Below are 18556 nucleotides of genomic sequence, written 5' to 3'. Positions count from 1 at the left end.
GACTAGATAGACAACGTTTTGCCAGTTGATTATGGTACGATTTGTCTACATCACTGTCTGTAAAGATTAATTGTTTGACCTATTGTTATGATCTTAAGAAGTTGACGTTCAACTTTAACTTGCTGTGATCACCACACTTCTGTTTGTGTACATGTACTTCGAATGCCAACTTATACAAGTCGAATATACTCTTGCTTTATTGCACCCTGCAAACAAATTACAGGTATCCATCTATTCTCACCACATCAACGGAATCATGTACAGTCCAGTAACAAGGTTACACACCATCTAAACCACCATAACCCTGAACAAATTAGCCGCTTCACAAGATGACTGAATGAAATGTATAGTAATGTACAGTGCTAGTGACTTCACCCACCAAAAGAAATCCCCCCCAAAAAAAACTCTGGTGTCTTTTCCCTGCGGAATCTAATGGTCTGATGGTACTTGCATGACACTGGGAGGCGAACGGCAAATTTCACCTGCTCCAAGCTTCTGATAAAAAGATGTACCGGAAGGCTTTGCTTGGAGTTTAAAGTAGTGGATTGCAGAGATATTGTGCAGAGCCAGAAAAGCTGGAGGCAGGTGCATCATCAAGACGGAAAATGCTCACGATCAAGAATGGCCAAATTGGGACAATACTGATTGAAACAAGGTAGAAAATGCCTCAGCAGTAGTCCCATCCTCGGCCTTGATTTTGAGCTGGGCCTTCGCTGATGCGGTGTTCACAATGCATTCTACAAGGTAGAAAGCAGCAGCCCCAGCTTTCTGACCATAAAAGTAGAACTTGTAGTTTGGAGGCTGACCGCCTGAAGCAATGCATTGAATGTAGTTGCTTTGCATATGACGAATGAGCGATTGGGGATTCATCAAAGAAGCTGCTCCTTGTGGACTTAAAGAGCATTCCTACAACAGAACAAACCATATGAGAGAAGTATTTGTTAATTACAATTTCAAACTTATCAATGTGATGATGAATTTCAAGGGCGGACCTATACAGGAAAACGACAAACAGAAGCAGATCATCACACAGAATCCTCTTGTGCAATACTACCAAAGTAAAATCATAATAATCTCAAACCAAGTGAAACGATTAAGAGGAACATAGAACATCACTATATCAGAACTGCTAATTTCAAACACAGCTGAGATGAGCTTCATGGACAAATTAGACAGCGGCAGCACATAGGATTTCACGCGATCACTTTGCTAAAATCATAAGAAACTTGACCAGGCAATGAGAAAAAGACACAAGACTATGCTGCCCTGCCCATAATCATAAAATGTAGCAGGGACAAAAACTTAAAAGCAACACACCTGAGAAAAGGATAATGCTAGTTGGCCCCATTTCTTCTGGAAAGTCGCAGGATCTAGCACAGGCTTTGAGTTGAGGGCCAGTGCAGGAGGTGGTGGAGGTGCTGGGGCATCAGGAACACCAAGTCCAAGAAGATCATCGAGACTGAAGTTTGTTTGTGTTGAATATGTCGAACTACCAGGATTTATTAGTGCAGTTTCAGCTGGTGTTTGCGAACTTAGCAAGTCGGAAGGAGCATTGTATGTAGAGGTGTAAGAACCATTGCTGCTTCTTATACCGTTGTCCTCTTTATCTGAAGTACTTAGCAGAAGATCATTATCGTTTTCTTGGTATCTTTGGGCAGAAATGACGGTTTCTGGAGCCTCTGCCCCAACAGTTAAGTTCGCAAGATCTTCTGAGTACTCGAATGTTCCACGATGTTCCTTGTCGGTAAACATGTAAGAGGGCTGCAATCCATCAAGATGTCAATACTTCTCATGTAAATTTTCCAAAATAAAAATGCGGATGATTATATTCGAATAGCTGATTTGCTACAAATTATGCTCCAACCTTATCTAACAGTAGTCAATGACAACAATTGCACATCATGCTGGTATTAAGTTCCCATCTTAGCCATAATAAAACTAGTGGATTTCTAATCACAGAAAGATGTGAACAAGCACATCTCTTGCAACTCAACAAAGACAAGATCGACACGTGACATGGCATGGACTCTTTTGCAATGCATTAACTCAACTTGCCTGAAGCAGGGATTCAGAAACTAGTTACTAAGGTTCCTAACTAGCTTCATAGTTGAAGACTGCTACCCAGCAAAGCCTTTGCTTATAGGACAGTGCTTAATCTAATCGCTGATGCATGAATTTGTAATATTAACCGAGTTCCACGTGGTTCTTTTATGAACTGAACCACTTGCTTTAAAAGGTTGAAGCATGTGGGACCACACTGGCTTTGCTTGGCACTGCAAGTGATTATAGCCGATGATCAACCAAAACCCATGAGCTAACTGTTAGTTTATTAGTACTGCCTCCGTAAAGAAATATAAGAGCATTTAGATCACTAAAGTAGTGATCTAAACACTCTTATATTTCTTTACAGAGGGAGTAATTACCAAATTACTGCTTTCAAATGCCTCCACTGAGAGCTAATGAATATTGGTAGAAGGAAATGAATTTCTGTTGCCCCGACTGCATTATTTGCCACTCAAGCTTTGCTATGCCAAAACATAATCTTCAGCACCTTCATCAGTCATCATTGACAACAAAGGCAGTCCGTAAACAATGTTGTCAGATGCACTAAATGTTGCAACATACAACATGCACAAAATTTGACATGTGCTGGGAATGGTAACAACAAAATTTTGATAGAGGTATCGATGAATGGAGTTATCAGTGTTCGAAATTTTAATGACGATTACACGTCAGATGTCAAATTAAGTACCTTCTGATATACAACTGATAGGCTGTTAAATTCATCAAATATCCGATCTTTGATTTCACTGCTCTGTGTGTCTGCAAATACAGAGACAGCTTGCTTGGGAGGGTTTACTACACGTTCAGCTACAGCCGGATCATACTGTAAAAGCCTGTAGTAGAAAAGTGCTCGGTCATGAACATCCTGCAATGAGGTGGCAGTTAAGCTAGCGAAACAACATTTTTACCATTTGTTATGATATGAATAATCCAACAACTATCATTAAAAAAAATCCAACCTGGTGTGTATCAGCTAGGCCAGCAGCTAATGTAGCCCCTAACGCCTTCTGTGTCTCTGGTGGTCTCTTAAAGAAACATTTCATCACCGCAGTCAGAAGATGCAAACGAACCTGAAAATAAGACATCACTGGAAGAATGATGTGAAGTTAAACATTAAGTACCTACTGGCTAGGGTTGTGACAGTGGACCATGGCATATAACAGTCTGAAAATGGAACAGAGTTATATGGTGACGGGAAATACACAGGAGCACCTGGGTGCTCCAACCCCCTATACAAAGTAAATTCAAAAAATACCAGGAAAATTCAAAAAAAAACTGAAATCTTGGGATCTCAAACTTGGGTGCCCAATCTACGTCCATATGAAGTTTCGTAGAAAAATACCAGGAAATGTATCCGTGACGAAGAAAATACAGTTTGAACTAAAATCCATCCAAACAGTTTTTTCTGTACATAGGATTTTTTTTTGCCACGGATACTTTTCCTGGTATTCACAAAATTTCACACGAAAGTGGATTAGGCACCCAGGTTTCATATCCCAAAACCACAGATTTGTTTTGAAATTTCCTGGTATCTTTTTGAACTTAATGTTCATATAGGGGTGTGGAGCACCCAGGTGCTACAAATCCTCTTCCGATTCCAAATAAACTACTTGGTTCAAGATATCAACTAAAAGACGGCAAGAGAAATGTCTCGTGTTAACACGCTAGGATGTGAGTTTCACTCATGAACCACACTATTCATTACAGTAAAACTTGATGGGACATTCAACTTTACAGCCTTTATAAACCAAGATTGCAATCATTACCATTTCCAGTTCTAACTGATCTAATGCTTTAGCCTTTATCTTAAACATGTACACTACCAGCAAACCATTAGATACTACAGGACACAACATCATGAGCCCATATGATCAAAGCAGATATACTTTTAACATACATATAGGACAAGGACAATAGCAACTCGTATTCTGCCGTCGAAAATTACTTTAGCCAGTCATGTAAATTTCTTACAGAACTTTAAGAAAGAAAATTGCATACTGAAACCCACTGACACATCTTAATTTGGCAGGAAATACGAACAACACAAAACAAGAAAAGTGTTATTAGTACCTCGGGAGACTGCTCCTCATCCCAGTTATCAACAAGATTTTCAAGAACATATGGAGCATCATGCATATCTTGAGAATATTCACCCAACATCCATATGAGAGCTGCTTTCCCTTTTGGCTCTTGAATATTCTGGCTACTAATATTTCCAACAACAGCTATACAGTCATGGCTCCATTGAGGGTATTTCCTCAAAAGATCTTTCACCAAGACCTGCATTTTAATTTTTATTCAGGCACAAAAGGATGCACAGTTGAATGTAATCCTACAAGATTTTACCCACAGTAAGGATCAATAGCTAGCATTATAGAACTTACAAGAGTCTCAGCAGTCACATAATCCTTGTCCATTTCAAGAAATTGTAGAAGCCTGTCAACGATAGCATTCACATCATATTGCTGCAGAGCTATTTTTCCAACTGCTCTGATAGACTCTCTTGCAATTGGTACATCAACATTTCCAGCGTATTCACACAGCTCGGTTACTAGCAGGAAGAAAAAAATATGGCATGAGCATTTTAGGGGGAGGGGGAACAACTGGACTAACAAATATATCAAATATTTTGCAAGATATATGACACCATCAGATATCTGGTATACCAATTTCATAGGTGTTGCTCTCATTTGCAATAGCAGTCAACATCTCAAGTTTCAGCTTCTTCACATACGAAGGATCACTAAACTGGCAGTAGAAACTTTTGTAGTCGGAAGAAAATAACATGGGAGCACGCATCACCAAAAGATGCAGATGACATAGCACTGAATATGATTGTTCTGGACTCCCAGCACCTACCAGAGTAAGCAAAGGTGCCTTTATGCGTTCATAAACCTAAAATGGAGGGTGCAAACAGGATTTAGAAGATACTCAATCAAGATCTCATTTCACTTAAGAAGTCTATAATAGTGGCATAAAAAGGAAAATCCAGTATATTGGTGTACGCATATCTAACTATAAGCATGAGACAAATAGCTGAAGTGCCCTCTGAATGAAGAAATTTGAAGACCACATGAATTCCCAGAGAATAGATATATGTATGTTTACTGGTTATGTGAAGTGGTATTCAGTGTATTTGATTGCATATAAATAGGATAAAAATTAAGACTTCCACAAATTTAGTATAAGGAGAATAATTGTGCTGCAAGAGTAAGACTGCATATCCAGGAACATAATGTGTGAAACACTGTACACCTGCTGGTGAACATCGGTCATTGACATCGTCAAGTGGAGAAACACTTTGATTGTTGCCAAAACAACAGCTCCATTTGCATGCTGAAGTCTATCCTCAAGCAGGTTCATTATGTCAAATATTTCATTATTATCAGATGGTAGGAACTTTGACGCCAACTCAAGAACATGGCACTGTGCCCACTCGCTGAATTCTTTGATTCTGCAATTCAAAATAAAAGAATTTGAGTAAATGCACATAGGAAGTATTGCTAACAAAATCTTCAAAGGTGGAAACTCACTTGTTTAGCAAGTAAAACACCACTGGCTTGCTATATAGTGTCTCAATCTCCCTCCCTGCTGCCTCTGAATTGGCAGCTTCTAGGGTCCATATCTCAAGCAGTGAATGCAAGCAATTGGCAACCACCTGGAGATTTCGGCAATGTAATCAGGTTACCACAAAAATGGCATTTACAAGAGATAAACAACTAAAAACTAGTCAGCTGAACCAAGGCCCAGTTAAATCAACTTGTCCAATGAAACATGTCAGGTTAAGTAAGAATTTCCTTCCTCAAGACAGGACCTCTTAACAGGCAGGCCGACCTTCCAACCCTTTCTAGAATACCACAGACTAGAATATTACAATGGGTCCTATTTGGATGCAAAATATTTTCAAAACCACAGTTTTCAATTTTGTGTGCATTCAACACCACAGTTTGTGAATACTAACTTTCAACAGTATTCCTAAGACCAAAGACGTGTGGTAATTCCAGTAGTTAGCAGAGTATTTTGTTTTTAAACTTACAGGCTTGAAGCCATATAACTAGTTGATGTAAGAGCATCTCTAGCAGACCCCGATAGTGATATTTGGGGGGAAATTTTCTGGTTTGAGAGAATAAGGCCTATCTAGCAGATCCCTCAAACCAATAATCCCCCAAAAATATTAGGGCTGCTTTGGTTTGTAGGAATTTTGTAGGAATCCCATAGGATAGGATTTCTATAGGGAAAATTCCGTTAGAGCCCTTTGGTTTGTAGGAATATAATCCTATTCCTGTGGAGGAATTCTTCCTATCCTCCACATTTCATAGGAAAATAAACATTAGCCTAGACTCAATGGAAAAAAATCCTATGATGTGAACCAAAGGGCACCTTCTTTTCTATTCCTATTCATAGGATTTCAGATACATGTCATCTCATTTTCTATGACTTTCCTATTCCTATGACTTTCCTATCCTATGAACCAAAGGAGGCCTAACTTTGCATCTCTTAAAACGCAGCCTTCCATCCTGTTTTTGCTCTGGAGATGCAGCTTCTCAGTAAATTTAGGCGGCTGCCCGACCTTCCTCTCAGCGCCGCCCCGCCTCGCCCCGCCTCTTGCCACCGCCGTCGACCCCCAGGCAACGGAACCGTTCGATGGCACAAGCCCGCAGCCCTGTCACCTTCTCCGGCGCCTTCTCCTCACTCGCCGGCGCCAGAATCAGCATTTTCGCCGCCGACGGGGCTGCCGTCATGTAGCTCCACCCGGTCGACGCCGAGGCCCGTTTTTGCCGGAAATCGAACCGGCCAACCTTGGAGATGGCGTAGCAAGCTCAAGCACAAGCCCTAGCTGGCTGACGGCACAAGAACCGGCAAAGTAGCCCACTACTGCCGCTGCACCTACATCCTGGCTGCATTCGTTGCCTCCATGCCCAGGAATAACCTCTGCGGACTGCTAGGCACCGTTGTCAGTGTCCTCCGCCACCGTTCGTCCCTAGCCATAGTTCTGTCGCCGGCCACCATCTCTCCGACCCCGTCTGCCCACAAGGTGTCTGTCCAATTGCCTCTACAACAACAACAATAACAAATCCTTTAATCCCAAACAAGTTGGGGTATAGGCTAGAACTGAAACCCATAATATCACGAAACGAACTCATGGTTCTGGCGCATGGATAGCTAACTTTCACGCACCCTTGTGCATGGCTAGTTCTTTGATGATATTCCAGTCCTTCAGATCTCTCTTTACAGACACCTCCCATTGCAAGTTTGGCCTACCCCGACCTCTCTTGACATTCTCAGCACGCTTTAACCATCCGCTATGCATTGGAGCTTTTAGAGGCCTGCGTTGAATATGCCCAAACCATCTCAGACGATGTTGGACAAACTTCTCTTCAATCGGTGCTACCCCAACTCGATCCCGTATATCCTCATTCCAGACCCGATCCTTCCTTATGTGGCCACACATCCATCTCAACATGTGCATCTCTGCTACACCTAACACCTAACTGTTGAACATGTCGCCATTTAGTCAGCCAACACTCAGCGCCATACAACATTACAGATCGAATCGTCATCCTATAGAACCTGCCTTTTAGCTTTTGTGGCGCCCTCTTGTCACAGAGAATGCCAAAAGCTTGGCGCCACTTCATCCATCCGGCTTTGATTCGATGGCTCACATCTTCATCGACATCACCATCCCCCTGCAACATTGACCTCAAATATCGAAAGGTGTCCTAAGGTACCACCTGCCCATCAAGGCTAACCTCCTCCTCGTGTCTAATAGTACCAAAACCAAATGTTTTCTTTTCTGTTTTTTATCGAAGAAAGGTCTCAAGTGGATCATGTAACTCTCCAATGTGTAGACGAGAAGATTGTGGGAGATGATCTTCGATGATTCATCGTTGGAGGAAGATGATGAATTCGAGTTGGTGGTTGTCGTTGGTCGCTATGGAGAAGTATTTTAGGAGACGGGTCGTGGTTCTCAAATTGGTTGAAGGATGTTTCTTCGAAATAGGATCATGGGTCATGATGGTCTAGTGAGGGATTACTTCGCGTCGAGTGCAGTATATCCCCCTTACTATTTTCATCGCCAACTCCGGATGCACCGGGATCTCTTCAAGTACATTGCAAAAGTTGTGGACAAACTGAGAAGGAATGCAGCGGGAACATCAGGTGCAAGTCCATTGTCGAAGATTACAACAGCAGTGTGAGTCCTTGATTATGGATGCCCGGCTGATTCTATCAATGACCATGTTCTGCGTGAAACGATTCTACAAAGCTGTGATCAAGATCTATTGACCGGAGTACTTGAGGGCTCCCACTAATGAAGATACCAAGAGGCTCATGGCAGAAAATGAAGAGAGATGTTGGCCAGGGATCTTGGATTCATTGACTGTATGCATTGGACATGTAAAAATTGTCATGTGGCATGGTAAGGTCACTACAGAGAGCATTGACATGATCCAACAATCATTCTTGAGGCAGTTGCGTCACATGATCTCTGGATTTGGCACGCATACTTCGGGATGCCTAGCTGGCTGGCTCTCACAACAATCTGAATGTCCTATAGCAATCTCCTCTTTTTTCAAGGCTTGTTGCCGGTGACGATCCATCTTGCAACTATGTTGTCAATGGCCATGAGTACAACGTGGGATACTACCTTGTCGATGGTATCTATCCTCCCTGGCCACATTTGTGAAGACAGTCCACCATCCTAAAGGCAACAAGATATCTCACTTTGCAACGCGCCAAGAATTTGCTAGAAAGGATGTTGAGAGAGTTTTTGGTGTGCTTCAAAGACGCTTTGCGATTGTCCATGGCCCTGCTGAGTATTGGAAGCCTCAGACCCTGTGGCAGATCATGAGAGCATGTGTTCTCTTGCACGACATGATCATCGAGGATGAGAGAGAGGGCCCAGAGGACTTTCGGTATCTCTACAATGGTGTCGAGGTGGAGCAACATAACACAAAACAGGATCGGAGCATTCTTCCAAGCACACCAAAGGGTCGAGAACCAAGAAGCTCACAACCAGCTTCAAGAAGATCTTATTGAGCATCATTGGCGACTTCATAGCACTTGATTCTTGTGCTTTTATCATGTTTATTTGGATTATTGGTTCATTTGGACAGTATGTTGTGTTTGAATTTGAATAGTTAAGTTTGAGAGCATTAAATTTGATATGTATTTGACTTGTGTGTACTTGAATTCTCAAGTTTTGAATTAATATGTGGTGATAAGTATGAAAACGGTTGGATGAATTGGTAAAAGAAATATTTTGAGGGATCAAGTTTTAGGGGATCTGCTAGATGAAGAAAGGTTTAATCCCCTAAAAATTAGCTTTTTCTGGGTTAGGGGATACGTTTTGCGATTATAGGATAGGGGGTCTACTAGAGATGCTCAAAGATTGGCACTAGAAGTCATTTCCATTTGACTCAGTATGTTTATATGTACATACAAGGGCCATGGTATCAATCTTTCATAGTTGCCAATACGCACATAAACTAGCCGAAGGGACTGGCGCAAATAATGGAAAGCAATAGCTAACTGCAGTACAATCAATAAAAATAGAGGCCGGTAGATGGAAACAGGTGGGGTATTGTAGAACAATCGATAAAAATAGAGGCCGGTCGATGGATACAGATGGTATTGTAGAAGACGATGATGTAGGCATGCATGCTCAAGCATGCCTTACAGACACGAGACATGGTGCCAAGCAAGAAATATTTGAACTGGGTATGAGTGAAAGTGAGCCTTTTCTCGGTTTTTAGAAGAAGTCTGGGCTGGAGTTTAGATGCTCCAAAAAGAAAAGTACAATGTCGGGAATACTCCCTCCATTTCAATGAATAAGGCGCACACACCAAGATTAAACTTTGCCCATAAATTAGACCAACCAAATGTGGGTTATATGTAACAAAAATTATACCATTGTATTCGTATCTGAAGAAGTTTTCAATTGTATGATTTTTAAGTCATAAAAATATATTATTGGTCTAATTTATGGTCAATGTGGATTTTGAAATGCGTGCGCGCCTTATTCATTGGAATGGAGGGAGTACTTATGGTTATAAGGCATACTTGAGTGGTGACTGGTGAGTCCTCGGTAGTTTATGGTGGATGACAAAGTCGTCAGAATCGCGACTCAAGTCTTAGAATCTTACGACTTTTGGATAAGGAATCTATCTCCTCTTTCTTATCCTTAAATCAAAATCTTCAATCATATTTTTGCAGATATACAGATTGATTTTAGTTAGAAACCAAGAACGTCTGTTCCCCAAAATTGTACTTGTATCTAATAAATATATCTCAATCAAACTCCAGATCACAATATCTAATCCAGAACCAGATCGACGCAGATTCAGTGTCAGATCAGCTGGATATAATAAAATATGTTGGAACTAAAAACACTAGGGTGTATATGTAAAGCTACCTATAAGACTATAATTCTATAATTTCGTAACTAATGGGATTGTGAATTTGCAAGAAGCTACCACAGCTGGTTCTGTATGTAATTATACTTTCTATCACAAAGTCCTTAGGAGAAATTGACAAGTTGGTATAATAACCAATTACTTCTAAATATCTATATTGAAGTTGATAGCATGGTTATATCCGCTGGTTGGAATTTCCTTTGTGGTGGACATCCGATGCGAAGTACTTACATTTACTTGATGCATTACATCACAGTACATATTTAAACCGGCAAGGCATAATTAGCCACAAACTATTACTATATGATCAAACAAGCAAGATATAAACCAAACCGTTTTTCAGTGAGAGCATAATCATAACTTGCAGCTTAACTCAGTTCCATGTAACAAAATTCAATTTCTGTTGAGATTAACTTCCAGTTCCAGGTTTAGTGAAGACAATGCATGCTGCGATTTTTTAGGCAGCATAGATATCTCATCATTGCAAGCATGTAGAATAACAGGGTCGCCAGAAAACAAAATAACGATCTCATCAAAACAGTTCGTAGCATGAAAGCTCACCTGGGCATCAGGGTCCGAGAGCATAAGTGCCTTGAGCGCAGCAGGCAGGTCAGCGTCGAGGCAGGTGGTAGCAGATATGTGATACAGCTTTGCAGCACCAACAGCAGCGACCATCCGAACGTAGGCACTAGGGTCCTTCAGCCCTGTGGTGAGCGGCGTAACAAGGTACTCGACAAGATTTGGAACGCGGAGGGAGCAGAGGCTGCGGAGCGCAAGGCCGCGGATGGTGGGGTCCTGGTCGCGGCAGTCGCGCTGGAGGAAGTTGATGGTGAGGAGGGCGAGGTCCGGGTGGGCGCGCGCATGGACACCGACGTAGAGGTAGCACATCTTCTTGAGCACAACGTCGGAGGTGGCGGAGCAGAGCACCATCTCCCCGAACGCCGCCGACACGTCGATACCTGCGGTCATGCAAGAGATCACCCGCTTGAAGACATCCCGGCGCTGATCATCAGCGTCTGGCGCACGGCTCCCCGCCAGCTGCCGCAGCTGCTGCTTCAGATCCGACACCTCGCTCTTGCTGCACGCTCTCAAATTGCCCCGATTGATTAGTTAAGATTAGGGAGGCCAGCAATTTTGGGAGCCAGAGAAGGAAGTGGTGTACCCGGATGGTTGGGACGGGGAGGCGGACTTCGCCGGCGAAGGCGCCGTGGGAGCCATGGCGGAGGGCTTGGATCTGGGCGCGCGTGGGGAAGACGACTGCAAAGTGGTGGTTTTGTCCGGTGGGCACTTGGATCTGGCCAGGAGGGGTACGAGACACTGATAAGTGGGCCACAATGTAAAATACGTCTTGCCACCTGTGCTTACGGATTCAAGGAAACAGTTGGATTGTTTTCCTAGAGTGCTTATGCTTCTCTGCCATCTAAAAGAAACATAGTGTTCCGTTTCCCCTCTTACGTTTCCCGCTTCGTCAAGCCTCTCGTACGACCCCTTCACCCCTCGATTTTCTTTCCCCCGTCTCGGTTTTCTCCCTCTGGCCTGCTCCTCACGCCGGCGTCCCGCGCCACCGCTACCGACCTCCAGCCATCGTCGAGTAACCTCTCCCGCGCGCCCTATCTGTCTTCTTCTCCCTTCTCCCTTCTCCCTTCCTTTTCTCTCTCTCACAAATCTTGTCTCTCTCTGTTTCAGAAACAACAACACCATGGATCCCGATGTGGAGCACCATGGATCCCGATGTGGAGCTCCACTGTGGCCCGATCTGACCTGGGAGCGACTAGATCCGTGTGTCTCCGCCTCACTCCGCGCGCCTCCATGGTCCGCCGTCTTCCCGAGCGTCGGTGCCGCGCTCAGCCGCCGCCGTCCCGTGCCATGGTCGCCTCCCTCCAGAACGATGTGCCATGGCCGCCTCCCTGCCTCTCCCGCAAGTGGGACTCTGCACCCCTGGCCTAGCATATTAATGGAGGGCGCTGCCGACGTCGGTTCATGCCTCGGTGCTCCTCACGTGCGGAATTTGCCAGCTATTCTATTCCTATCATGATCTTCTCTGTTTTGATGTAGATTAACTCCCAGCACCCGTACATGAGCCCCAAGGCACCACGCGATTCCGGCAGCTCCATTGGGAAAGCACCAAGGTAAAAAACCACCGCAGGTTTCCTCCTCTCTGCTCTAAAGATATGTATTTTCTTGGCTGCAGGGGCAGCTGCACCAAGCAAAGTGGCCTATGCCCTGCAATGCTAGGAAAAGCAAAGTCATAGTCTCCGTATGGAGCAAATATGAGTTCGGTTGCTCTTGCGTATAACTGCTGCATTTATGCTTTGATAGCTATTTCTCTAAATGTATTCAAAGCATGGGATTCATTTGCGTTTGTTTGCTTTTTTTCAGGACAATTTCGCTTCAATTTAATGTGAGCTCAATCCTCAAAGGTCTGCGCATGGGTAATGGTTGAAAAGTTCATCTAATTAGAGAAAACTGAATGTGTCTATCAGTTCTTTAATAATACATATTATAGTATGTAACTTTCTGAAACTAATATTTAATATATTTCTGTATCAGATCCAAACTCCAAGTATTCGTGCATATAGGGAACAGTTATGGTACAAATAGACTTGATTGTACTGATAATTTTCAGCTTGCACATGGATCCCTTATAGTATGCAATCAAGCTTGATGATAAAATCTTGGAGAGACACTAGGTGCCAGGTAAGGTGACCCAAGACTATTGCTTTCAGTTATTCAATGGTGTTCATATTGCATATTGCTATCAGATATGCCATTGCCTGCAGCGGCAAGCTTGAATGCCATGTTTGCATGTTTATTTGATTCAAGTGTATAGATAGGGGGTAAACTAAACCATGCTAATTCGCTACCAGGTTGGAGATTTGGGATCGGATGCGCCAATAACAAGGGACCAAGGTTGTGACGCCCCCGATTCAATCGTACACTAATCATGCACGCAAATGTGTACGATCAAGATCAGGGACTCACGGGAAGATATCACAACACAACTCTAAAACTTAAATAAGTCATACAAGCATCATAATACAAGCCAGGGGCCTCGAGGGCTCGAATACAAGTGCTCGATCATAGATGAGTCAGCAGAAGCAACAATATCTGAGTACAGACATAAGTTAAACAAGTTTGCCTTAAGAAGGCTAGCACAAACTGGGATACAGATCGAAAGAGGCGCAGGCCTCCTGCCTGGGATCCTCCTAACTACTCCTGGTCGTCGTCAGCGGCCTGCACGTAGTAGTAGGCACCTCCAGGGTAGTAGGGATCATCGCCGACGGTGACGTCTGGCTCCAGGGCTCCAGCATCTGGTTGCGACAACCAGGTAGAAGGGAAAGGGGAAAAGAGGGAGAAAAGCAACCGTGAGTACTCATCCAAAGTACTCGCAAGCAAGGAACTACACTACATATGCATGGGTATATGTGTAAGGAGGCCATATCGGTGGACTGAACTACAGAATGCCAGAATAAGAGGGGGATAGCTAGTCCTATCGAAGACTACGCTTCTGGCAGCCTCCGTCTCGCAGCATGTAGAAGAGAGTAGATTGAAGTCCTCCAAGTAGCATCTCCAAGTAGCATCTCCAAGTATCATCTCCAAGTAGCATCTCCAAGTAGCATCTCCAAGTATCATCTCCAAGTAGCATCTCCAAGTAGCATCTCCAAGTAGCATCGCATAGCATAATCCTACCCGGCGATCCTCCCCTCGTCGCCCTGTGGAAAAGCGATCACCGGGTTGTCTGTGGAACTTGGAAGGGTGTGTTTTATTAAGTATTCGGTTCTAGCTGTCATAAGGTCAAGGTACAACTCCAAGTCGTCCTGTTACCGAAGATCACGGCTATTCGAATAGATTAACTTCCCTGCAGGGGTGCACCAACTTACCCAGCACGCTTGATCCTATTTGGCCGGACACACTTTCCTGGGTCATGCCCGGCCGCGGAAGATCAACACGTCGCAGCCCCACCTAGGCAAAACAGAGAGGCCAGCACGCCGGTCTAAACCTAAGCGCACAGGGGTCTGGGCCCATCGCCCATAGCACACCTGCACGTTGCGAGGGCGGCCGAAAGCAGACCTAGCCTAGTGGCGTTCCAGTCCAATTCGGCGCGCGCCGCTCCGTCGCTGACGTCTGAAGTGCTTCGGCTGATACCACGACGTCGGGATACCCATAACTACTCCGGCGTAGATGGTTAGTGCGTATAAGCTCGTAGCCAACTCAGATCAAATACCAAGATCTCGTTAAGCGTGTTAAGTATCCGCGAACGCCGAATAGGGCCAGGCCCACCTGTCTCCTAGGTGGTCTCAACCTGCTCTATCGCTCCGCCACAAAGATCCACTCGCGGGTGCTCCACCAGCCGACCCGACTTTAGTCTCCACATGTATCATGTATAAATTATATAGTATATACCCGTGATCACCTCCCAAGTGATCACGGCCCGATAGTATAGCACATCAGACGGATAAGAATGTAGGGCCACAGATGGAAATACTAGCATCCTATACTAAGCATATAGGATTGCGGGTAAGGTATCAATGACTGTAGCAACAATGACAGGCTATGCATCAGAATAGGATTAACGGAAAGCAGTAACATGCTACACTACTCTAATGCAAGCAGTATAGAGGAGAATAGGCGATATCTGGTGATCAAAGGGGGGGCTTGCCTGGTTGCTCCGGCAAGAGAGAGGGGTCGTCAACTCCGTAGTCGAACTGGGCAGCAGCAGCGTCGGTCTCGTAGTCTACCGGAGAGAAGAGGGGGAAGAAACAGTAAATACGCAGCAAGCAAGTGCATAACAGGACAACAAGCAGAGCTAGACGTGTTCTAACGCGGTATGAGGTGATACCGGTGAAGGGGGAAAACATCCGGGAAAGTATCCCCGGTGTTCCGTGTTTTCGGGCAGAGGAGCCGGAGGGGGAAAGTTGCGAGTTCGATAGGTTAGGGGGGTGTGGCGGACGAACGGACTGCGTATCCGAATTCGTCCCGTCGTTCTGAGCAACTTTCATGTTGAAAATATTTTAATCCGAGTTACGGATTAAAAGATATGATTTTCTAAAGATTTTATTAATTTCTGGAATTTAATTAATTAATTAATTAATTCGAAAAAATGGATTTATGACGTCAGCATGATGTCATGCTGACGTCAGCAGTCAATAGAGTTGACCTGTTCAACCTGACATGTGGGTCCAGGGGGGACCCACCTGTCATCCTCTAATTAGGTTAATTAGGGTTTAGGTTAATCTAATTACAGTTTAATTAAACTTAACTAGTTAATTAAATTAATTAAACCGGATTAATTAACTTAATTAATTCATTAGTTAATTGATTAATTAATAATTAATTTTATTAAATCATTTTTTTATTTTTTATTCCTTTTCCTTTTTTTTCAAAAACGTTATGGGGCACGGGCCCCGTTTGTCATAGGCCCCTAGGGGCCATATTGGGTTCGGGTGCTACGGGCGCCGCAGGTGCGGGCGCGAGGCGCTGCGGGGCGCCCGACCCAGGAGAGGGCCGAGCGGGCGCAGAGGGGGGCGTCGGCGCCGGGCGCGTGGTCGACGGCGTAGCACGGGCGGCCGCCGGAATGGGACGTCGGCAGAAGGGCAGCAGCGGGCACGGCCGACGAGAGGAAGGACAAGGTCGCGGGCGGGAACGGCCGTGGCCGTGGTGGCCGCGAGCAAAGGCGGGGCGCGGGCGCGCGGACGGGCGCGGTTGCCGCGCGGTGAGCGCGAACGCTCATCGGGGATGTGCAGGGGAGGGCGCTGAGGGGGGCTGGCGAGGGCACGGGGCGACCGGCGTGGTGCGTCGCCGTGAGGCCAGTCGGGGACGCGGCCGGGCGAGGGAGAGAGAGGAGGGGCGCGGGGGTGCTCACTGCGGGGAGTAGGGTCCGGGCAGCGGGCTCGACGGAGTTCGGGGAAGTCCGACGAGGGAGATCCGGCGAGGACGACGAGGCGACGGCGATGTAGCTCCGGGCGGGGTCCCACGGCGGCGGTGCGGGTTCCAGGCAGCGTCCGCGAGGTGGTCTGGCGAGGAGGGGACGAGGAGGAGGATGGTGAGGCGGCAGTCCGGTGGGGAGGCGGCGCCGGCGAGGGGGCGCGCCGGCTAGGTTGTGCTCCGGGTGGCGTCGGGGGCCTCCTCCCTCGATCCCGATCCAATCGGGGAGAGGGGGAGAGATATTTTGCGGGGGGGGGGGGGGCGGGGGAGTGTCGGTGGGTGCGTGGGGGAGTGGGGGGAGGTTATGGATAAGGGAGAGGAGTGGGGGCCGACCTGGGCCGGCCTGGTTGGCCCGATGGCCAGCTGGGCCGCGGTCCAGCAGGGGGGGGGGGGCTTCTCCTTTTTTTTTGTATTATGTTTTTATTTCTTTTCTTTAATTTATTTTCTTTAACTGTTTTAATTCAATTTAGGGCATTTAAGTATTTGATAAATTTGTGTTTTCTTTACTATAATTACCTCTGTGATATTCGGCACAACCCGAACATTTTTGTTTTGATGTTTGAAAACTGTTGATGTTTGACAATATTTAAATTTTGAATTTGAAAAGTTTTGAACCGACGCGAGATTAAACAGTGACGGAGGTGACGTGGCATATTTATCAGAGGTTACTGTAGCTTAATTATCCGGGCGTCACAAAGGTGCTGAACTAATGGGTAATGGCACGGACAGAATGATTCTTCAGGTACCAACATAGTCGTCAACTAGAGAATTAAGTTAACTGTTTGATTTACTTGAAGCTCCAAATTGTAGTTATTTTATTCATTCACTAATTTGGTATAATCCTAATCTAGAAGAATTATCACTGTATGATATGAGATCTGGACGTTTAGCAATGATAAAACTCTGACATTGGATGGTTCTTTTCGGAAGTACAATTGTAAGATCTATGATTCTAGCTTCGACCTTTAACTGGACAGTACTAATTGGACATATAATTGATAAATTATGCACAAGATATTATGTTGTCTTTTGTTCTCCAATCAGATTCATCTAGCACTTTGTTGACTTTCTAATTGTTCTACCCTCTACCTCTGAAACAAATTTGGTGATTTCTGCTATGATAGTTTACAGAATAGTTTGGCCCTCGAGACACTTCCACTGTATGCATGTGTGTTCCTTTTTTTCAGAGATATGCGTCTATTGATTATTATTGGAATTGGTTCAACAAACTGTGTATATGTGACAAATTTACTAATATACTGACGCAGCCTAATAATAATATGACTAATCCATATAGTGGATATGCGCCAATACTCAAATTTGAAAAATGAAGGATTCAAGTCGTGAGTATGTCCATCAATCATAAAAATGTATAGTTTGACTTAGTCGTAGGTTCTGTAGTAGTCTTGCCTTGGCGCTGCTGCCTCTCCTCTCTGCTCCTTGCTGCTTGCGGCTGTCCCATCTCTCCTAGCGCTGCTGCTCCACTTCTTCTGAAGCTCTTCTCAACCCCGTTGCTTAAGTTATTCTCTGAACTCCAACCTGTTGCTGCTTCTCTCTCTTAATTTTTTCTGTAATTATGTGAACCATTGTTGTGCGATTATATGATTTGCGGTATTTGCTTGAGTGAACCTGTAAGGTTTGTACCTTATGCAAAGTGCTAGCACCCACATATTATCCAAAATTTTCTTCTAAATGTCATGAGGCATGAGCCACAAATTTTCTCAAGAATGACCCTTGCTATATATAAGGCATGCATGCAATTTTAATAATACTCTTTTGGTTCTCATTTATTTGTTGCCATAGAGCATCGTATAATATAGAAGAGTCAATCAAACAAAGCTCTTTCAATATCAGACAAAATATTGGTTGCCTGATTTATTTATAAGAAAATTCTTCTATGTATTTAGTTACATGATTTTAATTTGATCGTCTTCTTCCATCTTATTTTTGCTGACCATGATATTTCCTTAGGTTCACCTTGACCTTCACTGCCCGTATAAGAGCTTAAGTAAATTGATGTTGTATCATCAGAATCTGTAGCCTTGCTCAGTTTTTTTGTCTATACATACACTTCAATTCCTTGCTCGCACTGAAATCCCTCTTTGTCACAGGATGAATCAGAAACTGAAGATGATGGTACAATGGACACAGCT

At 44.5% G+C, this 18556-nt stretch overlaps 1 protein-coding gene and 1 long non-coding RNA gene across 2 annotated transcripts; one reads left to right on the top strand and one right to left on the bottom strand.

Annotated features, from left to right (window-relative positions):
* Window positions 1–173: 173 nt before the first annotated feature.
* On the bottom strand, window positions 174–11845 carry LOC123061538 (beta-adaptin-like protein A). Its single transcript, XM_044484672.1, has 11 exons — window positions 11641–11845; window positions 11040–11556; window positions 5598–5722; window positions 5320–5518; window positions 4731–4959; window positions 4449–4615; window positions 4135–4344; window positions 3024–3134; window positions 2753–2929; window positions 1318–1761; window positions 174–906 (listed from the first exon to the last, which is right to left on the bottom strand). The coding sequence occupies exons 1-11, from the start codon at window positions 11694–11696 to the stop codon at window positions 616–618; spliced, it is 2526 nt and encodes an 841-aa protein (XP_044340607.1). The 5' UTR covers window positions 11697–11845; the 3' UTR covers window positions 174–615.
* Window positions 11846–13063: 1218 nt separating this feature from the next.
* On the top strand, window positions 13064–17116 carry LOC123058382 (uncharacterized). The gene is made up of 3 exons (XR_006427185.1): window positions 13064–13175; window positions 13346–13388; window positions 17102–17116. It is a non-coding gene; the product is annotated as an uncharacterized lncRNA (long non-coding RNA).
* Window positions 17117–18556: the final 1440 nt, after the last annotated feature.

This window comes from Triticum aestivum, chromosome 3A (assembly GCF_018294505.1).
Source record: "Triticum aestivum cultivar Chinese Spring chromosome 3A, IWGSC CS RefSeq v2.1, whole genome shotgun sequence".
Taxonomy (NCBI): domain Eukaryota; kingdom Viridiplantae; phylum Streptophyta; class Magnoliopsida; order Poales; family Poaceae; genus Triticum; species Triticum aestivum.
The sequence above is the reverse complement of the archived record's forward strand: the minus strand, read 5'-3'. Positions and strand labels throughout refer to the sequence as shown.